Here is a 23,661-nt window from a genome sequence, read left to right as displayed (position 1 = left end):
GGGCTGAGGGAGAGAACCAGGAAAAAGACATGCTGTGGAGGGGAGCAGAGATCGATCACTAATGATTAAATGCAGAGTGGTGCATACAGAGCAAAAAGAGAAAGAAACAGTGCATCATGGGAACCCCCCAGCAGTCTACGTCTATAGCAGCATAACTAAGGGATGGTTCAGGGTCACCTGATCCAACCCTAACTATAAGCTTTAGCAAAAAGGAAAGTTTTAAGCCTAATCTTAAAAGTAGAGAGGGTGTCTGTCTCCCTGATATGAATTGGGAGCTGGTTCCACAGGAGAGGAGCCTGAAAGCTGAAGGCTCTGCCTCCCATTCTACTCTTACAAACCCTAGGAACTACAAGTAAGCCTGCAGTCTGAGAGCGAAGCACTCTATTGGGGTGATATGGTACTACGAGGTCCCTAAGATAAGATGGGACCTGATTATTCAAAACCTTATAAGTAAGAAGAAGAATTTTAAATTCTATTCTAGAATTAACAGGAAGCCAATGAAGAGAGGCCAATATGGGTGAGATATGCTCTCTCCTTCTAGTCCCCGTCAGTACTCTAGCTGCAGCATTTTGAATTAACTGAAGGCTTTTTAGGGAACTTTTAGGACAACCTAATAATAATGAATTACAATAGTCCAGCCTAGAGGAAATAAATGCATGAATTAGTTTTTCAGCATCACTCTGAGACAAGACCTTTCTGATTTTAGAGATATTGCGTAAATGCAAAAAAGCAGTCCTACATATTTGTTTAATATGCGCTTTGAATGACATATCCTGATCAAAAATGACTCCAAGATTTCTCACAGTATTACTAGAGGTCAGGGTAATGCCATCCAGAGTAAGGATCTGGTTAGACACCATGTTTCTAAGATTTGTGGGGCCAAGTACAATAACTTCAGTTTTATCTGAGTTTAAAAGCAGGAAATTAGAGGTCATCACATCTCTCTTTTCCATCTGATGAGATGCTGATGGAAGTCGCGTCCTGAGTTTCCAGTTCATGAGCATTTCTGCTGGTGAAAGTCCATTCTCCAGTGGTGATGCTCAGTAATTCAGAATTGCCAGATGAGGGTCTTCTGCATTGTCTGCAGCCTTTTTCAAGATGCGCTTCACAATTTATACTCCTTTCTCTGCTAACCCATTGGACTGTGGGTACAGAGGGCTTGAGGTCACATGTTTGAACCCATATGTGTCTGCAAAGTCTTTGAAGCACTGGCTCATGAACTGTGGCCCGTTATCGCTTACAACAGTCAATGGGATTCCATGGCGTGCAAACATAGTCTTTGTACGTGCAACCACCCGTTCTGCTGTTGTGTCACTCAACCCTACAAACTCAGGGTAGTTTGAATGATAGTCCATGACTAACAGATGGTCCTTGCCCTTTAGCTGGAATAGATCCATGCCCACTTTTTTCCACGGCTCCTGAGGCTTGTCATGGGGCCTCATAGGCTCCTTTGGCTGCTGGTATCTGTGTCGCTGGCAGGTCTCACAGCGCTGCACATATGCCTCAATGTCCTTGTGCATGCTAGGCCAATACAACACATCACGTGCACGTCTTTCGCACTTCTCAATACCCAAATGCCCCTCATGCACTAATTTGACCATTTCAGCTCTCATGGAGGTAGGTATCACTATCTTTGTACCCTTTAACAAAACCCCATCTAACACAGACAGTTCACCTTTAAAGTGTTGGTAAGGCTTGTCAAGCTTAACCTGTCCTGTTTGATGTATCTGTTCCATTACTCTTTTTAGTTTCTCATCCTTTTGTGTTTCTTTCACTATTTCTGCCCATTTTGCATCTGACACTGGCACTGTGTACTCTAATATAGTCGACATGGATTTGCACAGCTTCTTCTGTCGTGCTATTGGTGTTGCGCAAGCTAGCCCTACTCAGCGCATCGGCTACAACTAAGTGCTTGCCTGGTGTAAACTCAAATGTCAGGTCATATTTCTGTAGTCTTAACATTAGACGCTGGATGCACGGTGGTGCGTCACCCAGTGTCTTCTGTGAGATAGCTATCAGTGGTTTGTGATCGGTTTCTAGTATTACTGATCGTCGATACACATATTCGTGAAACTTCTCACATCCAAACACTGCGCCTAGAGTCTCCTTCTCTATTTGCGCGTAATTTCTTTCTGCACTTGTCATGGTGCGTGACGCGTATGCGACTGGATACCACTCTGTATCATCCATCCATCCATCCATTTTCTTCCGCTTTATCCGGAGTTGGGTCGCGGGGGCAGCAGCTCAAGCAAAGCCGCCCAGACCTCCCGATCCACACACACCTCCCCCAGCTCCTCCGGGGGAACCCCAAGGCGTTCCCAAGCCAGCTGAGAAATGTAGTCCCTCCAGTGTGTCCTGGGTCTTCCCCGGGGCCTCCTCCCAACGGGACGTGCCCGGAACACCTCTCCAGCAAGGCGTCCAGGGGGCATCCGGAAAAGATGCCCGAGCCACCTCAACTGACTCCTTTGGACGTGGAGGAGCAGCGGCTCAACTCTGAGCTCCTCCCGAGTGACAGAGTCACTTTGACTGAGAGTGACTGTATCACTGTATCACTTTGATACAGTGATACAGTCACTCTGTATCATGTTTTTGCAAAAGCACAGCTCCTAGGCCTGCTTTGGACGCGTCTGTGGACACTTTCAACGGCTTGTCCTGATCATAGAATTTTAGCACTGGCTCCTGTGTTAGACTGCTTTTGAGCCACTCCCATTCTCTGGCATGCTCTGCCATCCACTGCCACATTGTATTGGTCTCTAACAAGCTTCTGAGAGCTCTTGTGTTAGCTGATAGATTTGGGATAAATTTCCCCAAGTAATTCACTTGCCCTAAGGCTCTCTGTAATTCATTTTTGTCCTGTGGTACTGGCAGCTCTGCTATAGCCCACACACTTTTTCCAGATCTGGTTGCACGCCTGCCCCAGATAACTTCTCACCAAGGTACGTAATCTCCTGCACCCCCAATTGGCATTTACTCTTATTCAGTTTCAAACCTGATTTTTGCGCCTGTGTGAGAACTCTGGCCAATCTCTCATCAATGCTCTGCTTTTGTTTTTCCCCAGACTACCACGTCATCGATAAAGACTCCTACCCCTTCTATTCCATCGAACAGTTGTAATCGGGGTCTACAATTTGGCCCCTTATCATTGAATCACACAATGTTCCAAAGTTGCATGACTGACTTTTCAGGCGTAGGTCTGTGACATACTGTTCAATTAATCTGACTCTTTCTGAAGCCTGTTCCTGAACACATACCTCTCGTACGTTTCATTCTTTCTCGGTGTGCAATAATCCTCAAATTTTTTCATCACAACATCGAACTTGTCCTTTTCATCTTCCGTGAAGACAAATGTGTTGTACACATCTAATGCAGCTCACCCTGCCACTGTTAGCAGTAGTGCTATCTTGCTATCTTCTTCCTCGTTTCGAAGACCGATAGCTAGCGAATAAAGTTCAAAACTTTGTTTAAACGCTTTCCAGTTCTCGTTGACATTGCCCATCAACTTTAACTCTTCAGGTTGTCGAATAAAGTTCATCTTTGTCGTCGGTTCAAGATATTTATCCTGGTACCATGTAATGACAAGACATACACACCGAGTATCAGTCAGAACGTTTTCTGGTAACTGCTGGACTCACTCGTGTACAACTGCTTATATTACCAGGTCATGGCCTGGGGTCATACTGCCCACTTGTGGTGAAACATATAACTTCACATATCAATACAACAGCTACATCCATCCGCCCGTTGCTCACTCATCCCGTCACCAACACCAACTGCTCCGCCAGAGGCGGATCCAGACGTTTACAGGGGCTGAGGCCCCCTCCTGGTTTCTCAAGACACCACACTCTGGCTTTTTTTTTCTGTTGCTGTTTCACCCTCCACTCGTTTTGGATTTTACTTAAAGTACATTTTATATGAGAAATTTACTTTTGATACTTAAGTACAGTAAATGTCAGCTACTAAGAATTTTACTCGTCATTTTTTAAAGGAGACGTTAACTTTTACCAAAGTAATTTTATGCTAAGATACTTACATACTTACTTTGAGACTGCTCTAAGCATACTAACAGGCACTACGCTAACAGCAGTCAAGCTAACTGCTAGCACATTAACAGCTGTCATTCTAAGGGTGACTGCACAAAGAGCAGCCATGCTAACACCCACTGGTTCAGGACGCTGACATTAACAACACACATGGAAATAAACACTCAAAGCTGATTGGTCAGTTGGAGACCTGGTCAGTGGGAGTGTAGTCTTTGCTCCTGACTGCATCCAACCGATCCAGGAAGCTAAAAAACACAGATGCAGACACACAGAGGAGATTTTGAGAGACAACAATGTGTTTAGAGTGAATGTCAAGAAAATAATAGAACCAACTGAAGTCGTTTGAGTTGGACTTTGGTCCCATCTTGTTCTGCCCCTCCCTCACTCAAAGATTTGGGTCAGTGGAGCCTGTCTGACAAGTTCAGTGGAATACATGATGTCACTTCCTGTGAGTGGCGTGCGTTACTCACTACTGAGCGCAGTCAATGAGCTGGTATTCATTGGCGCGTTCAAAACAAGCCTTCACGCCGCTGTCCTCCCACAGCTTCTGAGCATGTTCAAAGAACTCCTGGAGAGGGAGGGACAGAGACAGACAGAGAGAGAGAGAGAGAGACAGAGAGAGAGAGAGAAGAGAGAGAGAGGGAAGGACAGGGAGAGAGAGAGAAAGAGAGAGAGAGGGAAGGACAGGGAGAGAGAGAGACAGGGAGGGACAGAGACAGACAGAGAGAGAGAGAGAGAGAGACAGAGAGAGAGAGAAAGAGAGAGAGAGGGAAGGACAGGGAGAGAGAGAGACAGGGAGGGACAGGGAGGGACAAAGACAAAGACAGAGACAGGGAGGGACAGAGACAGACAGAGAGAGAGAGAGAGAGAGAGAGAGAGAGAGAGAGAGACAGAGAGAGAGAGAAAGAGAAAGAGAGAGAGAGGGAAGGACAGGGAGAGAGAGAAACAGGGAGGGACAGAGACAGACAGAGAGAGAGAGAGAGAGACAGAGAGAGAGAGAAAGAGAGAGAGAGGGAAGGACAGGGAGAGAGAGAGACAGGGAGGGACAGAGACAGACAGAGAGAGAGAGAGAGAGAGACAGAGAGAGAGAGAAAGAGAGAGAGAGGGAAGGACAGGGAGAGAGAGAGACAGGGAGGGACAGGGAGGGACAAAGACAGACAGAGAGAGAGACAAGGAGGGACAGAGACAGGGAGGGACAGAGAGAGAGAGACAGGGAGGGACACAGACAAGGAGGGACAGAGACAGGGAGGGACAGAGAGAGAGAGAGACAGGGAGGGACAGAGACAGACAGAGAGAGAGAGAGACAAGGAGGGACAGAGACAGGGAGGGACACAGACAGACAGAGAGAGAGAGAGACAGAGAGAGGGAAGGACAGGGAGAGAGAGAGAGACAGGGAGGGACAGGGAGGGACAAAGACAGAGACAGGGAGGGACAGAGAGAGAGAGAGAGAGAGAGAGATACAGGGAGGGACAAAGACAGACAGACAGACAGACAGACAGAGAGAGAGACAAGGAGGGACAGGGAGGGACAGGGACAGAGACAGGGAGGTACAGAGACAGACAGAGAGAGAGAGAGAGAGAGAGAGAGAGAGAGAGAGAGAGAGACAGGGAGGGACAGAGACAGAGAGAGACACAGAATTTGAATTTTAAAACACAGCTTTATTCACAATCACTTCCATCATACTGGTTTTTTTTTTGTTTTGTTTTGTTTTTTTGACAGGCGTCAGCAATGGAGCATCAAGCTCCCGTTTTGCACAGACAAGAGAAAGTCATTTATGCACCATGTGTCTCTGAAGGTGTCCATGTTATCAGTAAGAGCATAAAACTGGAAGTCCACTCTGATTCAGGCTGCCAAGAGTCCCTTCAGCATAAACTCAGGGTCCACTGACCCCTGAGCTAAAACACAGTTTTTCAGAGTCTTCCAGATGGCCAACTTGGCGAGTCCACAAAGCAAGTTAATTAAAACATGCAATATCCTGGATTGTGCTCGATATGTTGGACAAAAAATAAACAAGTCCATAGTGAACAAGACTTCAGACAACTTTATTGATCCCAACAAACAACAACCCAAACCCATGAAACCACCTCCCCAACAACCCAAACAGCCTGACAACTGGTGACACTGAGCAAAAACATGGCGAACAGTTGCCTTAAGTAGACAAAAAGCACAAACCCCATCCACCCCTGGATCCAGGTGCACCAGATACCCGTTTGTAGCCAGAAGCCCGTGTACAACTGAATTATTGAATCAGTCATTGTACCATTTACTTATATTTGTAATCTGTCATTTTCAACGGGAACTGTTCCTGATAGCATGAAAACAGCTACGGTAATTCCACTATATAAAAGTGGGGATAAACATGTTTAGTCTAATTACAGACCAGTTTCCTTGCTTCCACAATTTTCCAAGATATTAGAGAAATTATTTGTAAATCGATTGGATAAGTTCCTTGATAAATATAACATTCTAAGTAATAGTCAGTATGGTTTTCGAACTAGTCACTCTACAGCCATGGCAATTATGGAACTAAGTGAAGAAAATATGCACTGCAATAGACAATAAGGATTTTTTGTGAGCATTTTGTGGAGTTCAAAAAAGCTTTTGATACCATAGTCCTGTGGTGACGGGCAAGCGACAAAGCGACAGGTGTGGGTACATTGGAAGTCCTAGCCGCAGACCTGCACACAGGCGGTTCAGGCCATTGGGTCGTTCTTCACTGAAGGGAGCAGAGGTGGAGTCCGGCAGCCGTCTGAACAACTGAGCAGCCCTTTTTTAGGAACGCACTGCTCACCTCCATGGTATGAGGAAGGGGCTAGAAAAGGTGCCCTAAACATTGCCTGTTCCACACTACCCTAGCCAGCTTACCACGGCTGGCGGGGGCCCTACTTTATCGTCGAAACAATAAAAATATAAGGAAGAAAATAAGAGTTACCCTGCTGAAACTTGCCACATGGAATGTCCACACGCGTCTCGACAGGGACGATTCTGGCAGACCCCACAGAAGGACAGCACTCACTGCAAGTGAACTTGCTTGATACAGCATCGATATTGCTGCCCTAAGCGAGACCAGATTTGCTGGAGAAGGCAAACTCTGTGAAAGAGGAGCTGGCTACACCTTCTTCTGGAGTGGGTGAGGACCTGAGGCGAAAAGGGAAGCTGGAGTTGGCTTTGCAATAAAGCCATCTCTTGCTGGCAAGTTGGCTGGTCTATCGAAAGGTATGAACGATCGCATGATGACGGTGCGACTCCCTTTGCTCCAAGGACACAAATTTGCCACCTTGGTCAGCTGCTATGCTCCAACCATGACCAACTCAGATGAGACCAAGGACAAGTTCTATGAAGATCTGAACACTGTAATCACCACTGTCCCAAACAACAACAAGTTCATGATTCTTGGCGATTTTAACACAAGAGTTGGCTGTGACAGCACCACCTGGGAAGGTGTGATTGGGAAGCATGGGACTGGAAGTTGTAACAGCAACGGTCTCCTACTCCTCCAGACATGCGCAGAGCACGACCTCCTGATCACAAACACCATCTTCTGCCTCCCTACCCGAAACAGGACATCATGGATGCACCCGTGCTCTAAACACTGGCATCTCATTGATTATGTCATCGTCAGGAAGAGGGACAGGCAGGATGTGCGGGTCACAACGGCCATGTGTGGCACGGAGTGCTGGACAGACCACCGCCTTATTGTCTCCAAGCTCAAACTTCGTGTCCAGCCCAAGAGACGCCCACAGGGAATAAAAGTACCCAAATGCTTGAACATCAACAAGCTGAAGGTCTTTGACATCAAAAAGTCACTTGTCAACACCCTGGAAGCCCGCCTTGAATCCACCATGCTAGATGGTAATATGGAGGCAGCGTGGGCCACACTTCACGAGACGGTGTATGCCACAGCCATGGAGTGTCTAGGACCAAGTACTAGGAAGCACAAGGATTGGTTTGATGAAAACTGCACAGAAATCCAGCAGCTGTTAGAGGAAAGGCGCCATGCCTACAGAGCACATATTGATGATCTCAAGTCGACTGCGAAGAAAGACGCACTGAGGAACATAAGCAGCAACATCCAACGCAAGCTGCATCAGATACAAGACACCTGGCTAAACAACAAAGCAGATGAGATTCAAGGCTTTGCAGACAGGAATGACATGAAGAACTTCTACGATGGCCTGAAAGAAGTCTATGGACCTACCATCTTGGGCACCTCCTCTATCCTTAGAGCAGATGGATCAGTATTGATCACAGATGAAGAGAAAATCCTCGAGAGATGGGCCGAACACTTCAACAGTGTCCTGAATCGCCCCTCTGCCATCAACAACGATGCCATCGACCGGCTACCCCAAGTTCCCATCAATGAAACGCTGGACGCCTTACCCACCTTGGAAGAGACTCAAAAAGCAATACGTCTACTGTCCAGTGGCAAAGCACCTGGCTCAGATGCCATTCCAGCTGAAGTCTACAAGGAAGGATGTGTGGCACTGATGGAAAAACTTCATCAACTCTTCCAGCTCATATGGCAACATGAAATGGTCCCACAAGACTTTAAAGATGCATCCATCATGCACCTTTACAAGCAGAAATGAAACTGTCAGGCCTGTGACAACCACTGTGGAATCTCCCTGCTTTCAACTGCAGGCAAGACTCTGTTCTGCTGAATCGTCTCATTGCGCACCTTGAACAAGGTCTACTACCTGAAAGCCAGTGCGGTTTCCGGAAAAAAACGTGGAACTATCGATATGGTGTTTGCTGCCAGACAGCTCCAGGAGAAATGTCAAGAGCAAAACACCGACCTGTACTCCACCTACTATGTCGATCTGACCAAGGCCTTCGACACTGTTAGTAGAGAGGGCCTTTGGAGAATCATGGCAAAGTACGGATGCTCAAGAAAGTTCATCGCCATCGTCCAACAATTCCATGATGGAATGCTGGCCAGAGTCCATGACAACGGAGAGACCTCCGAACCCTTCCTAGTCTCCAACGGAGTGAAACAGGGCTGTGTGCTTGCTCCCACCCTGTTCGGCCTTATGTTCTCAGGCATGCTGACTGATGCTTTCAGTGATACTGACATAGGCATCGGCATCAGGTACCAAACAGATGGATCAGTTTTCAACCTCAGGAGGCTTCAAGCAAAAACCAAGGTTTCGACAGACATCATTAATGAATTCCTGTTTGCTGATGACTGTGCCCTCAACGCTGCCTCAGAAGCCGCCATGCAGCTTTGCATGGGTAAGGTCTCTGATGCCTGCAACAACTTTGGCTTGACAATCAACATGAAGAAGACAATAGTGATGCATCAGCCAGCTCCAGGCAAGCCGTACATTGATCCAAACATCAGCATCAGCGGCAACGGCTGAATGCGGTGGACAAGTTCACCTATCTCGGCAGCACGCTCTCCAGAAACATTGTCATTGACGACGAGGTGAATGCCAGACTATCAAAAGCCAGCGCTGCCTTTGGCAGACTCCACAAGAACGTCTGGAACAGGAGGGGCATCACTCAAGAGACTAAAATCAAGGTGTACCGGGCCATAGTTCTCACCACACTACTCTATGGCTGTGAAACCTGTACGGTATACCAGCGTCATGCTAGGAAGCTGAATCACTTCCATACGACATGCCTCAGGAAACTCCTAGGCATAAGATGGCAGGACAAGACCCCAGACACAGAGGTGCTAATCTGAGCTGGTCTGCCTAGCATCTTTACCAACTTGATGCAGGTGCAGCTTTGCTGGGCAGGTCATGCAGCCCGAATGCCAGACCACCGGCTACCAAAGAGGCTGCTGTTTGACGAACTGCAACAGGGAAAGCGCTCTCAAGGCTGCCCGAAGAAGCACTTCAAGGACACTCCTTGAAGGCTTTCAGCATCAGCCACATGACCTGGAAATAGACAGCTGAGGACAGAGGCAGCTGGTGAGCAGCCATCTGCCAGGGAGCAAAATCTCACGAGGGAAACAGGATTGCTGCAGCTGAGCAACGCAGAGAGGCCAGGAAAAACAGTGCCATCAGGAGCCCTGCAGCTGCCACCATTTCCTGTCCACTCTGCCAGGGACCATTCCCTGTGCAGATTGGCCTCATCAGCCATGTGCATACCCACAGATCTCGACCCCGAAAATAATAATAAAAAAAAAAGATGACTAGATGGTCCTCATCGTATCGACGGACGAAGATGATGACGGCATGGAAGTGAAAATTTGCGAACATCAACTGAACGTTCATAGAATGTTCATTTACTCTTCAGCAAGTTTGCAAACATTCATATAATGTTTGTGATGTTTGTCTAATATTTGCAAGGAAGAGAACATTAGACAAACATGTAAGCAAACATTTGCAAAAATTAATCAAATGTTCATAGAATGCATGAAAATTCAGTAAGGTATATCTTAAATATTATATTCCAATTCTAAGGTGGAACTATGCCAGTATACAATGTAAAAAAGCAGTCCTACATATTTGCTTAATATGCGCATTGAATGACATATCCTGATCAAAAATGACTCCAAGATTTCTCACAGTATTACTAGAGGTCAGGGTAATGCCATCCAGAGTAAGGATCTGGTTAGACACCATGTTTCTAAGATTTGTGGGGCCAAGTACAATAACTTCAGTTTTATCTGAGTTTAAAAGCAGGAAATTAGAGGTCATCCATGTCTTTATGTCTGTAAGACAATCCTGCAGTTTTATTATTACGTCTTTGTGGATCTACACAGCCGGACCGGCACTAATTGGCAGGTATGTCGCTTTCTGCCACATATAGTACGTTGGGTTTACGTGACGTCTTTGTTATGCATTCACAGATTGTCCGCAAATCAGCTGCAAAGCAAATGTAATAAAAACGCTTTATTCGTGGCCAATCTGTATGCAGTCGCTACAACATACTTTAGTTTGTGATATGGACATGATGGGCACGATATATATATATATATATATATATATATATATATATATATATATATATATATATATATATATATATATATATATATATATATATATATATATATATATATTTTATACACTGTCCCAGTCTGCTGCCAAGCCGCAAATCCCCGTCAGTTGTGGATATCAGCGGTTAACGATATACAGCACATAGAGTGAGTATGTAGTGTGTATGTGTTGACTATGTATGGAGTATGTAAGGCAGATGTCATCCGCAGCCAAAATTTTGTGCAGCTCAAAAATCCTGGCAACGGAAGAACGTGCCTCTGCAGATAATTGTGGACGTGTGCGGGTGTCGGCCGACTCATACAAGCATGTTTCACGCATATTGCGGATGTTAACCGAATATGAGCCAATTTTGTGCGCAATCCATACGCAAATCCTCCTCAATGCCAGTGGGACAGGGCCCTAAACCAGGAGTGTGGGCTAGAACCAATTACAAGCAGTGCCTGGAAGTAATGGGCCTTCCAGTAAAGTCACTTGAAGAAGTGAGTTAATGTGTTTTCTGTACCTGATCCTCATCACTTTAATAAAGTTTTGCCATTTTATTTTTTCCACAGTATGTTATGAAACATGCTGTATTTATGGAAATATAGTAACTAAAAGGTCTTTCACATTGCACGCTTTATACGCATCAGGCAATGCATTGTGACGTCGGTCGTGTTGTGTCAACGCCTCCCACACCCCTGACGCGTCACATGCGGCAAGGGGGCGGAGACTTTCACTCTGATTTTTTTTTTTCTCCAGAGGAAAGCTGAGTGGTCACCATGTTGTATATGCGTCGATGAACCATGAAAAAGCTTTAATACAGCAATCAAATAAATTTTGAGGTTAAACAAACATTTGCAAGGATTTTTCTTCAGAAAACTGCTCTGTATAAATGAGCAGTCCTGTGACATGTTTCTGTTTTGTAGAGATCAGTGGTTTCTGCCACTAGTCTTCCATGTTTGGACCCAACACATTGTTTCTATTGGACAGTGCGAAGCTTTGTCACAGTTCAGAGCGGCGAAAGTTAGATTGGGTTGAACTTTGACCACGTCAGCCTGTTGACAAGCAGGAATGAGCACACTCCCGGCAGAAGCGTTGGTTTAGCTCAGCTTTTGACGCGACACTTCAGCGTCTATAAACCCAGGCGCCTCTATAAAGCAACCCGTTTCATTGAAAATAATGCTTTTCCTTTTAATCATTTTCCTTTACACAAATAGCGTTGGGTACAGAGGATTAATCATTTTTGTCTGATCTGCTTTCACTTGTGTGGTATACCTAATTGATAACTAAATTGAGAAAATTCTGGAAACAATATATACAGCTTGTTAAAAATATAGGGCCTGTCCAATAAGGTGTTGAGTTGAATACCAGTTATGACCATGCCGCTCAAATTATACAGTATCAAAGCAGTAAAATATATATAATTGCTTGTGACTAACAAAGGAAATTTTCAACTTGCAGCTCAAGAGTACTAATGACAGACTTGATGGTGAGGACACGTGAACCAGGCACCAGAGGAATGCCCTAATCACTGCCTTGACTGCATACACCCCTGGAATGGAACAAGGGAAGAATATAGTAACGAGCATTGTCAGGGGCGGCTTGTACGCTACGGCTCCTGTTTATCTTTAGCAGTCAGGACAAGTCAGGAACCATCAAAGGCAGCCTTGCCAGGGACGTGCCACAAATTTACAGAGTTGTCATGGCAGCTGCATTAAATATCACATCAATGGACAGTACTACCATCATTTCTACAAGTGTGCCATAATCTGAAGATGTCCTATCCGAGCAGAATCAAAGAAGTATAGATGGGACCATCCTGAACTTTTTCCTGACCCAGATTACAGGTTTGAAAAGCTAACAATCTTGCAAATCTGTTTTGGGTTTTTTTTGGGGGGGGGGGGGGGGGGGGGGGTGACAGCCAGTCACAGTAGAGAGGCACCGTGACGTCTGGTCTCTCTCTGGCTGCTAATCCAACATGGCAGAATCTGCTCCAGAACAGCTTCATTTCTGTGTAAATCTAACATGTCTATCATATTTTATGTAAAAGCTACTGAAAAACACTTCGAAAACTGAAAACGCTGTTTTCACAACCTGATAACACCTCTGCAGTGATTTACAAGGAAAACCCATCAAGACACCCAGACAACCCAGAAGAAGTTATAGGCTTATGTGGCTGTGATTGGAGATATTGTGCACAGTGCAGGCTTTGCATTTTGCATCACTACTCTTCATAGTGGAGTAGAGCAGAGAAGGATTTTCTTTCACCAGAACAGATCAAATCCAGGCTTCCATCTCAGATGTACCTTCTGGTAATTTGTAGCTAAAGTTTCAGGTCTTTTTAAGAAAATCCTCCTCTAGACCACTTCATCATGAAGATGGATAACTGCTGATACAAAATGCAAAGCTTGCACTGTGCATAAGTTCTCCAATCACAGCCATGTAAGCCTATAACTTCTTCTGCGTTGTCTGGGTGTCTTGGTGGCTTTCCTCACTCTTCTCCTTCTTGCTCAGTTTTTGAGAACTGTCTACTCCATGCAGATTTACCATAAAGTGTCATACTGTTTGTATTTCTTACCCCAGAGGGGTGTGGAATCCAAAATGCAACAGAGGTGGGGAAAGTTTAACATAAACTGAGGCACACTGAGGGGGCGTGTCCCATACAGAAAACAAAGACAGCGAGGTGGATGACGTGACAGACAACAGAACAGACGCACAACACCACATCTAAACATATAAAGACAAGACTACACCAGAAGACAGGTGACTAGAAAACAGACAGAGTGTAAAGAACAGACACACCTACTGCAGACACAAAGGACACGCCAAAACAAACCAGAGCTGCAGACACATGAAGTGATTTGGACAGACATGCAGACAAAGACATGCTGGGAAACGAAACAGATCAGCCATAAACCAAGAGCATGGTCCTGCAACAGGAAAGCAGATGTTCAAGGGACACACAACACAACAAACTAATAAAACCCCATAATCAGAACACAACGTAACAGGAAACCTGGTTGTTTGCCAATAAATGGCTTCACCCAACCACTAACCATGAGCGAAAAAAAAGGTTTTGTTATCATTCATATTCTCTGAAAAATTACCAAAAAAACTAAAGTTCTGCCAGGGTATGTAAACGTTTGGCCCCAACTGTATATACATATATATATATATATATATATATATATATATATATATATATATATATATATATATATATATATATATATATGCACTCAACAAAAATATAAACGCAACACTTTTGGTTTTGCTCCCATTTTGTATGAGATGAACTCAAAGATCTAAAACTTTTTCCACATACACAATATCACGATTTCCCTCAAATATTGCTCACAAACCAGTCGAAATCTGTGATAGTGAGCACTTCTCCTTTGCTGAGATAATCCATCCCACCTCACAGGTGTGTCATACCAAGATGCTGATTAGACACCATGATTAGTGCACAGGTGTGCCTTAGACTGCCCACAATAAAAGGCCACTCTGAAAGGTGCAGTTTTGTTTTATTGGGGGGGATACCAGTCAGTATCTGGTGTGACCACCATTTGCCTCATGCAGTGCAACACATCTCCTTCGCATCATCCATGAAGAGAACACCTCTCCAACGTGCCAAACACCAGCAAATGTGAGCATTTGCCCACTCAAGTCGGTTACGACGACAAACTGGAGTCAGATCGAGACCCCGATGAGGACAACGAGCATGCAGATGAGCTTCCCTGAGACGGTTTCTGACAGTTTGTGCAGAAATTCTTTGGTTATGCAAACCGATTGTTTCAGCAGCTGTCCGAGTGGCTGGTCTCAGATGATCTTGGAGGTGAACATGCTGGATGTGGAGGTCCTGGGCTGGTGTGGTTACACGTGGTCTGCGGTTGTGAGGCTGGTTGGATGTACTGCCAAATTCTCTGAAACGACTTTGGAGACGGCTTATGGTAGATAAATGAACATTCAATACACGAGCAACAGCTCTGGTTGACATTCCTGCTGTCAGCATGCCAATTGCACGCTCCCTCAAATATTGCAACATCTGTGGCATTGTGCTGTGTGATAAAACTGCACCTTTCAGAGTGGCCTTTTATTGTGGGCAGTCTAAGGCACACCTGTGCACTAATCATGGTGTCTAATCAGCATCTTGATATGGCACACCTGTGAGGTGGGATGGATTATCTCAGCAAAGGAGAAGTGCTCACTATCACAGATTTCGACTGGTTTGTGAACAATATTTGAGAGAAATGGTGATATTGTGTATGTGGAAAAAGTTTTAGATCTTTGAGTCCATCTCATACAAAATGGGAGCAAAACCAAAAGTGTTGCGTTTATATTTTTGTTGAGTGCATATATATATACATATACATACATACATATACATATATATATATATATGTATATATATATATATATATATATATATATATATATATATATATATATACATACATATATATATATATATATATGTATAGTGTACTTCATTACACTAGAAGTCTTTCAGAAAGCGCTGTAACTAGGTTTAAGGATATGATTCCTTCTTTATGTTCTCTAATGCCATATACCAACACAGTGCAGAGTAGCTACCTAAACTCTGTAAGTGAGATAGAGTATCTCGTCAATAGTTTTACATCCTCATTGAAGACAACTTTGGATGCTGTAGCTCCTCTAAAAAAGAGAGCTTTAAATCAGAAGTGCCTGACTCCGTGGTATAACTCACAAACTCGTAGCTTAAAGCAGATAACCCGTAAGTTGGAGAGGAAATGGCGTCTCACTAATTAGAAGATCTTCACTTAGCCTGGAAAAAGAGTCTGTTGCTCTATAAAAAAGCCCTCCGTAAAGCTAGGACATCTTTCTACTCATCACTAATTGAAGAAAATAAGAACAACCCCAGGTTTCTTTTCAGCACTGTAGCCAGGCTGACAAAGAGTCAGAGCTCTATTGAGGTGAGTATTCCATTAACTTTAACTAGTAATGACTTCATGACTTTCTTTGCTAACAAAATTTTAACTATTAGAGAAAAAATTACTCATAACCATCCCAAAGACGTATCGTTATCTTTGGCTGCTTTCAGTGATGCCGGTATTTGGTTAGACTCTTTCTCTCCGATTGTTCTGTCTGAGTTATTTTCATTAGTTACTTCATCCAAACCATCAACATGTTTATTAGACCCCATTCCTACCAGGCTGCTCAAGGAAGCCCTACCATTATTTAATGCTTCGATCTTAAATATGATCAATCTATCTTTGTTAGTTGGCTATGTACCACAGGCTTTTAAGGTGGCAGTAATTAAACCATTACTTAAAAAGCCATCACTTGACCCAGCTATCTTAGCTAATTATAGGCCAATCTCCAACCTTCCTTTTCTCTCAAAAATTCTTGAAAGGGTAGTTGTAAAACAGCTAACTGATCATCTGCAGAGGAATGGTCTATTTGAAGATTTTCAGTCAGGTTTTAGAATTCATCATAGTACAGAAACAGCATTAGTGAAGGTTACAAATGATCTTCTTATGGCCTCAGACAGTGGACTCATCTCTGTGCTTGTTCTGTTAGACCTCAGTGCTGCTTTTGATACTGTTGACCATAATTTTTTATTACAGAGATTAGAGCATGCCATAGGTATTAAAGGCACTGCGCTGCGGTGGTTTGAATCATATTTGTCTAATAGATTACAATTTGTTCATGTAAATGGGGAATCTTCTTCACAGACTAAGGTTAATTATGGAGTTCCACAAGGTTCTGTGCTAGGACCAATTTTATTCACTTTATACATGCTTCCCTTAGGCAGTATTATTAGACGGTATTGCTTAAATTTTCATTGTTACGCAGATGATACCCAGCTTTATCTATCCATGAAGCCAGAGGACACACACCAATTAGCTAAACTGCAGGATTGTCTTACAGACATAAAGACATGGATGACCTCTAATTTCCTGCTTTTAAACTCAGATAAAACTGAAGTTATTGTACTTGGCCCCACAAATCTTAGAAACATGGTGTCCTAACCAGATCCTTACTCTGGATGGCATTACCCTGACCTCTAGTAATACTGTGAGAAATCTTGGAGTCATTTTTGATCAGGATATGTCATTCAAAGCGCATATTAAACAAATATGTAGGACTGCTTTTTTGCATTTACGCAATATCTCTAAAATCAGAAAGGTCTTGTCTCAGAGTGATGCTGAAAAACTAATTCATGCATTTATTTCCTCTAGGCTGGACTATTGTAATTCATTATTATCAGGTTGTCCTAAAAGTTCCCTAAAAAGCCTTCAGTTAATTCAAAATGCTGCAGCTAGAGTACTGACGGGGACTAGAAGGAGAGAGCATATCTCACCCATATTGGCCTCTCTTCATTGGCTTCCTGTTAATTCTAGAATAGAATTTAAAATTCTTCTTCTTACTTATAAGGCTTTGAATAATCAGGTCCCATCTTATCTTAGGGACCTCGTAGTACCATATCACCCCAATAGAGCGCTTCGCTCTCAGACTGCAGGCTTACTTGTAGTTCTTAGGGTTTGTAAGAGTAGAATGGGAGGCAGAGCCTTCAGCTTTCAGGCTCCTCTCCTGTGGAACCAGCTCCCAATTCAGATCAGTATGTTATGAAACATGCTGTATTTATGGAAATATAGTAACTAAAAGGTGTGCTAATCTGCCCATAAGCTTTGATATTATAGAATATAAACAACCTCATATAATATAAAATACCCTTAGCCATATGAGCAGTCTTATTAATTATTACTTAATTGGTATCCCAGTGCTAAGTTGCTAAGTGTAATTCCATGTCTAACTGGCGTGCATTATTTTCGTGTATACGCACACGTAGTTCGGAGAGTTAAATCACTGTAATAATCACTCCGCTCTGGTCGTCACCATAGCATATATATATATATATATATCAATCAATCAACTTTTTTCTTATATAGCGCCAAATCACAACAAACAGTTGCCCCAAGGCGCTCCATATTGTAAGGCAAGGCCATACAATAATTATGAAAAACCCCAACGGTCAAAACGACCCCCTGTGAGCAAGCACTTGGCAACAGTGGGAAGGAAAAACTCCCTTTTAACAGGAAGAAACCTCCAGCAGAACCAGGCTCAGGGAGGGGCAGTCTTCTGCTGAGACTGGTTGGGGCTGAGGGAAAAAACCAGGAAAAAGACATGCCGAGAAGGGGGGCAGAGATCGATCACTAATGATTAAATGCAGAGTGATGCATACGGAGCAAAAAGAGAAAGAAACAGTGCATCATGGGAACCCCCCCACAATCTACGTCTAAAGCAGCATAACCAAGGGATGGTCCAGGGTCACCCGATCCAGCCCTAACTATAAGCCTTAGCGAAAAGGAAAGTTTTAAGCCTAATCTTAAAAGTAGAGAGGGTATCTGTCTCCCTGATCTGAATTGGGAGCTGGTTCCACAGGAGAGGAGCCTGAAAGCTGAAGGCTCTGCCTCCCATTCTACTCTTACAAACCCTAGGAACTACAAGTAAGCCCGCAGTCTGAGAGCGAAGCGCTCTAATGGGGTAATATGGTACTACGAGGTCCCTAAGATAAGATGGGACCTGATTATTCAAAACCTTATAAGTAAGAAGAAGAATTTTAAATTCTATTCTAGAATTAACAGGAAGCCAATGAAGAGAGGCCAACACGGGTGAGATATGCTCTCTCCTGCTAGTCCCCGTCAGTACTCTAGCTGCAGCATTCTGAACCAACTGAAGGCTTTTTAGGGAACTTTTAGGACAACCTGATAATAATGAATTACAATAGTCCAGCCTAGAGGAAATAAATGCATGAATTAGTTTTCAGCATCACTCTGAGACAAGACCTTTCTGATTTTAGAGATATTGCGTAAATGCAAAAAAGGCAGTCCTACATATTTGTTTAATATGCGCTTTGAATGACATATCCTGATCAAAAATGACTCCAAGATTTCTCACAGTATTACTAGAGATCAGGGAAATGCCATCCAGAGTAACGATCTGGTTAGACACCATGCTTCTAAGATTTGTGGGGCCAAGTACAATAACTTCAGTTTTATCTGAGTTTAAAAGCAGGAAATTAGAGGTCATCCATGTCTTTATGTCTGTAAGACAATCCTGCAGTTTAGCTAATTGGTGTGTATCCTCTGGCTTCATGGATAGATAAAGCTGGGTATCATCTGCGTAACAATGAAAATTTAAGCAATACCGTCTAATAATACTGCCTAAGGGAAGCATGTATAAAGTGAATAAAATTGGTCCTAGCACAGAACCTTGTGGAACTCCATAATTAACTTTAGTCTGTGAAGAAGATTCCCCATTTACATGAACAAACTGTAATCTATTAGACAAATATGATTCAAACCACCGCAGCGCAGTGCCTTTAATACCTATGACATGCTCTAATCTCTGTAATAAAATTTTATGGTCAACAGTATCAAAAGCAGCACTGAGGTCCAACAGAACAAGCACAGAGATAAGTCCACTGTCCGAAGCCATAAGAAGATCATTTGTAACCTTCACTAATGCTGTTTCTGTACTATGATGAATTCTAAAACCTGACTGAAACTCTTCAAATAGACCATTCCTCTGCAGGTGATCAGTTAACTGTTTTACAACTACCCTCTCAAGAATCTTTGAGAGAAAAGGAAGGTTGGAGATTGGCCTATAATTAGCTAAGATAGCTGGGTCAAGTGATGGCTTTTTAAGTAATGGTTTAATTACTGCCACCTTAAAAGCCTGTGGTACATAACCAACTAACAAAGATAGATTGATCATATTTAAGATTGAAGCATTAAATAATGGTAGGACTTCCTAGAGCAGCCTGGCAGGAATGGGGTCCAATAAACATGCTGATGGTTTGGACGAAGCAACCAATGAAAATAACTCAGACAGAACAACCGGAGAGAAAGAGTCTAACCAAATACCGGCATCACTGAAAGCAGCCAAAGATAACGATACATCTTTGGGATGGTTATGAGTAATTTTTTCTCTAATAGTCAAAATTTTGTTAGCAAAGAAAGTCATGAAGTCATTACTAGTTAAAGTTAATGGAATACTCAGCTCAATAGAGCTCTGACTCTTTGTCAGTCTAGCTACAGTGCTGAAAAGAAACCTGAGGTTATTCTTATTTTCTTCAATTAGTGATGAGTAGAAAGATGTCCTAGCTTTACGGAGGACTTTTTTATAGAGCAACAAACTCTTTTTCCAGGCTAAGTGAAGATCATCTAAATTAGTGAGACGCCATTTCCTCTCCAACTTACGGTTTATCTGCTTTAAGCTACGAGTTTGTGAGTTATACCACGGAGTCAGACACTTCTGATTTAAAGCTCTCTTTTTCAGAGGAGCTACAGCATCCAAAGTTGTCTTCAAAGAGGATGTAAAACTATTGACGAGATACTCTATCTCCCTTACAGAGTTTAGGTAGCTACTCTGCTCTGTGTTGGTATATGACATTAGAGAACATAACGAAGGAATCATATCCTTAAACCTAGTTACAGTGCTTTCTGAAAGACTTCTAGTGTAATGAAACTTATTCCCCACTGCTGGGTAGTCCATCAGGGTAAATGTAAATGTTATTAAAAAATGATCAGACAGAAGGGAGTTTTCAGGGAATACTGTTAAATCTTCTATTTCCATACCATAAGTCAGAACAAGATCTAAGATATGATTAAAGTGGTGGGTGGACTCATTTACTTTTTGAGCAAAGCCGATAGAGACTAATAATAGATTAAATGCAGTGTTGCGGCTGTCATTCTCAGCATCTGTGTGGATGTTAAAATGGGGTAATGAGGGGATGGCAGGGGGAGAGAAGCTGCAGAGAGGTGTATAAGACCACAGCTCTGCCTCCTGGTCCCAACCCTGGATAGTCACAGTTTGGAGGATCCAAAAAAATTGGCCAGATTTCTAGAAATGAGAACTGCTCCATCTAAAGTGGGATGGATGGATATATATATATATATATATATATCAATCAATCAATCAATTTTTTTTTATATAGCGCCAAATCACAACAAACAGTTGCCCCAAGGCGCTTTATATTGTAAGGCAAGGCCATACAATAATTATGTAAAACCCCAACGGTCAAAACGACCCCCTGTGAGAAAGCACTTGGCTACAGTGGGAAGGAAAAACTCCCTTTTAACAGGAAGAAACCTCCAGCAGAACCAGGCTCAGGGAGGGGCAGTCTTCTGCTGGGACTGGTTGGGGCTGAGGGAGAGAACCAGGAAAAAGACATGCTGTGGAGGGGAGCAGAGATCGATCACTAATAATTAAATGCAGAGTGGTGCATACAGAGCAAAAAGAGAAAGAAACAGTGCATCATGGGAACCCCCCAGCAGTCTACGTCTATAGCAGCATAACTAAGGGATGGTTCAGGGTCACCTGATCCAGCCCTAACTATAAGCTTTAGCAAAAAGGAAAGTTTAAGCCTAATCTTAAAAGTAGAGAGGGTGTCTGTCTCCCTGATCTGAATTGGGAGCTGGTTCCACAGGAGAGGAGCCTGAAAGCTGAAGGCTCTGCCTCCCATTCTACTCTTACAAACCCTAAGAACTACAAGTAAGCCTGCAGTCTGAGAGCGAAGCGCTCTAATGGGGTGATATGGTACTACGAGGTCCCTAAGATAAGATGGGACCTGATTATTCAAAACCTTATAAGTAAGAAGAAGAATTTTAAATTCTATTCTAGAATTAACAGGAAGCCAATGAAGAGAGGCCAATATGGGTGAGATATGCTCTCTCCTTCTAGTCCCCGTCAGTACTCTAGCTGCAGCATTTTGAATTAACTGAAGGCTTTTTAGGGAACTTTTAGGACAACCTGATAATAATGAATTACAATAGTCCAGCCTAGAGGAAATAAATGCATGAATTAGTTTTTCAGCATCACTCTGAGACAAGACCTTCTGATTTTAGAGATATTGCGTAAATGCAAAAAGCAGTCCTACATATTTGTTTAATATGCGCTTTGAATGACATATCCTGATCAAAAATGACTCCAAGATTTCTCACAGTATTACTAGAGGTCAGGGTAATGCCATCCAGAGTAAGGATCTGGTTTGACACCATGTTTCTAAGATTTGTGGGGCCAAGTACAATAACTTCAGTTTTATCTGAGTTTAAAAGCAGGAAATTAGAGGTCATCCATGCTTGATATGGATGATAAAACATGCTTGATAAAACTAATTCATGCATTTATTTCCTCTAGGCTGGACTATTGTAATTCATTATTATCAGGTTGTCCTAAAAGTTCCCTAAAAAGCCTTCAGTTGGTTCAGAATGCTGCAGCTAGAGTACTGACGGGGACTAGCAGGAGAGAGCATATCTCACCCGTGTTGGCCTCTCTTCATTGGCTTCCTGTTAATTCTAGAATAGAATTTAAAATTCTTCTTCTTACTTATAAGGTTTTGAATAATCAGGTCCCATCTTATCTTAGGGACCTCGTAGTACCATATTACCCCATTAGAGCGCTTCGCTCTCAGACTGCGGGCTTACTTGTAGTTCCTAGGGTTTGTAAGAGTAGAATGGGAGGCAGAGCCTTCAGCTTTTCAGGCTCCTCTCCTGTGGAACCAGCTCCCAATTCAGATCAGGGAGACAGATACCCTCTCTACTTTTAAGATTAGGCTTAAAACTTTCCTTTTCGCTAAGGCTTATAGTTAGGGCTGGATCGGGTGACCCTGGACCATCCCTTGGTTATGCTGCTTTAGACGTAGATTGTGGGGGGGGTTCCCATGATGCACTGGTTTCTTTCTCTTTTGCTCTGTATGCATCACTCTGCATTTAATCATTAGTGATCGATCTCTGCCCGCCTTCTCGGCATGTCTTTTTCCTGTTTTTTTCCCTCAGCCCCAACCAGTCTCAGCAGAAGACTGCCCCTCCCTGAGCCTGGTTCTGCTGGAGGTTTCTTCCTGTTAAAAGGGAGTTTTTCCTTCCCACTGTTGCCAAGTGCTTGCTCACAGGGGGTCGTTTTGACCGTTGGGGTTTTTCATAATTATTGTATGGCCTTGCCTTACAATATGGAGCGCCTTGGGGCAACTGTTTGTTGTGATTTGGCGCTATATAAGAAAAAAGTTGATTGATTGATATATATACTGGTGGTTGGCTCTCACTGCGGTATTGTATCACTTCCTGTTCCGGAGCACAGCGGTGTTTTTCTGTATCTGTTAGCTGTTTAATCTGCGCAGTTAGATTGATCTAGTTATCTAGATTACGATTTGTTTCCCAGTGTAATCTTTACGTGCCTTAACTAAAGCACTCCTTCTACTGAATCACCTCTAAATTATTTACACATTATTCACTTTGCGTGTTTTTAGGAATCCACTAGCTTAGCGTAGCTACTAGCTCTTAGCCGATTTAGCATGGCGGCTTCTCCTGTCTCTCCCGCACTTTTCTGCTCTGGGTGTGAAATGTTTAGTTATTCCTCGGCCTCCTTTAGCAGTAATGGTACTTGTAATAAGTGTAGCTTATTCGTAGCTTTGGAGGCCAGGCTGGGCGAATTGGAGACTCGGCTCCGCACCGTGGAAAATTCTACAGCTAGCCAGGCCCCTGTAGTCGGTGCAGACCAAGGTAGCTTAGCCGCCGTTAGTTCCCCCCTGGCAGATCCCGAGCAGCCGGGAAAGCAGGCTGACTGGGTGACTGTGAGGAGGAAGCGTAGCCTAAACAGAAGCCCCGTGTACACCGCCAACCCGTTCACATTTCTAACCGTTTTTCCCCACT

The 23,661-nt window shown here is 43.4% G+C and overlaps 1 protein-coding gene across 2 annotated transcripts in view; it reads right to left on the bottom strand.

Annotated features, from left to right (window-relative positions):
* LOC117521565 (guanine nucleotide-binding protein G(olf) subunit alpha-like) overlaps positions 1-23,661 on the bottom strand; it is a 126,815-nt gene that overhangs the window by 56,572 nt on the left and 46,582 nt on the right. The window contains exons 6-7 of one of the 2 annotated variants that reach the window (XM_034182920.1): positions 4,511-4,608; positions 4,231-4,285 (exon numbers count right to left, since the gene is read on the bottom strand). In XM_034182920.1, coding sequence (XP_034038811.1) covers positions 4,231-4,285; positions 4,511-4,608 — 153 coding nt within the window. Of the gene's footprint in view, positions 1-3,251; positions 3,602-4,230; positions 4,286-4,510; positions 4,609-23,661 lie in introns of those variants that run through there. The other variant, XM_034182981.1, reaches the window with a different exon arrangement.

This window comes from Thalassophryne amazonica, chromosome 1 (assembly GCF_902500255.1).
Source record: "Thalassophryne amazonica chromosome 1, fThaAma1.1, whole genome shotgun sequence".
Taxonomy (NCBI): Eukaryota; Metazoa; Chordata; class Actinopteri; order Batrachoidiformes; family Batrachoididae; genus Thalassophryne; species Thalassophryne amazonica.
Note: the sequence above shows the minus strand (reverse complement) of the source record. Positions and strands in the feature narration are given on the sequence as shown.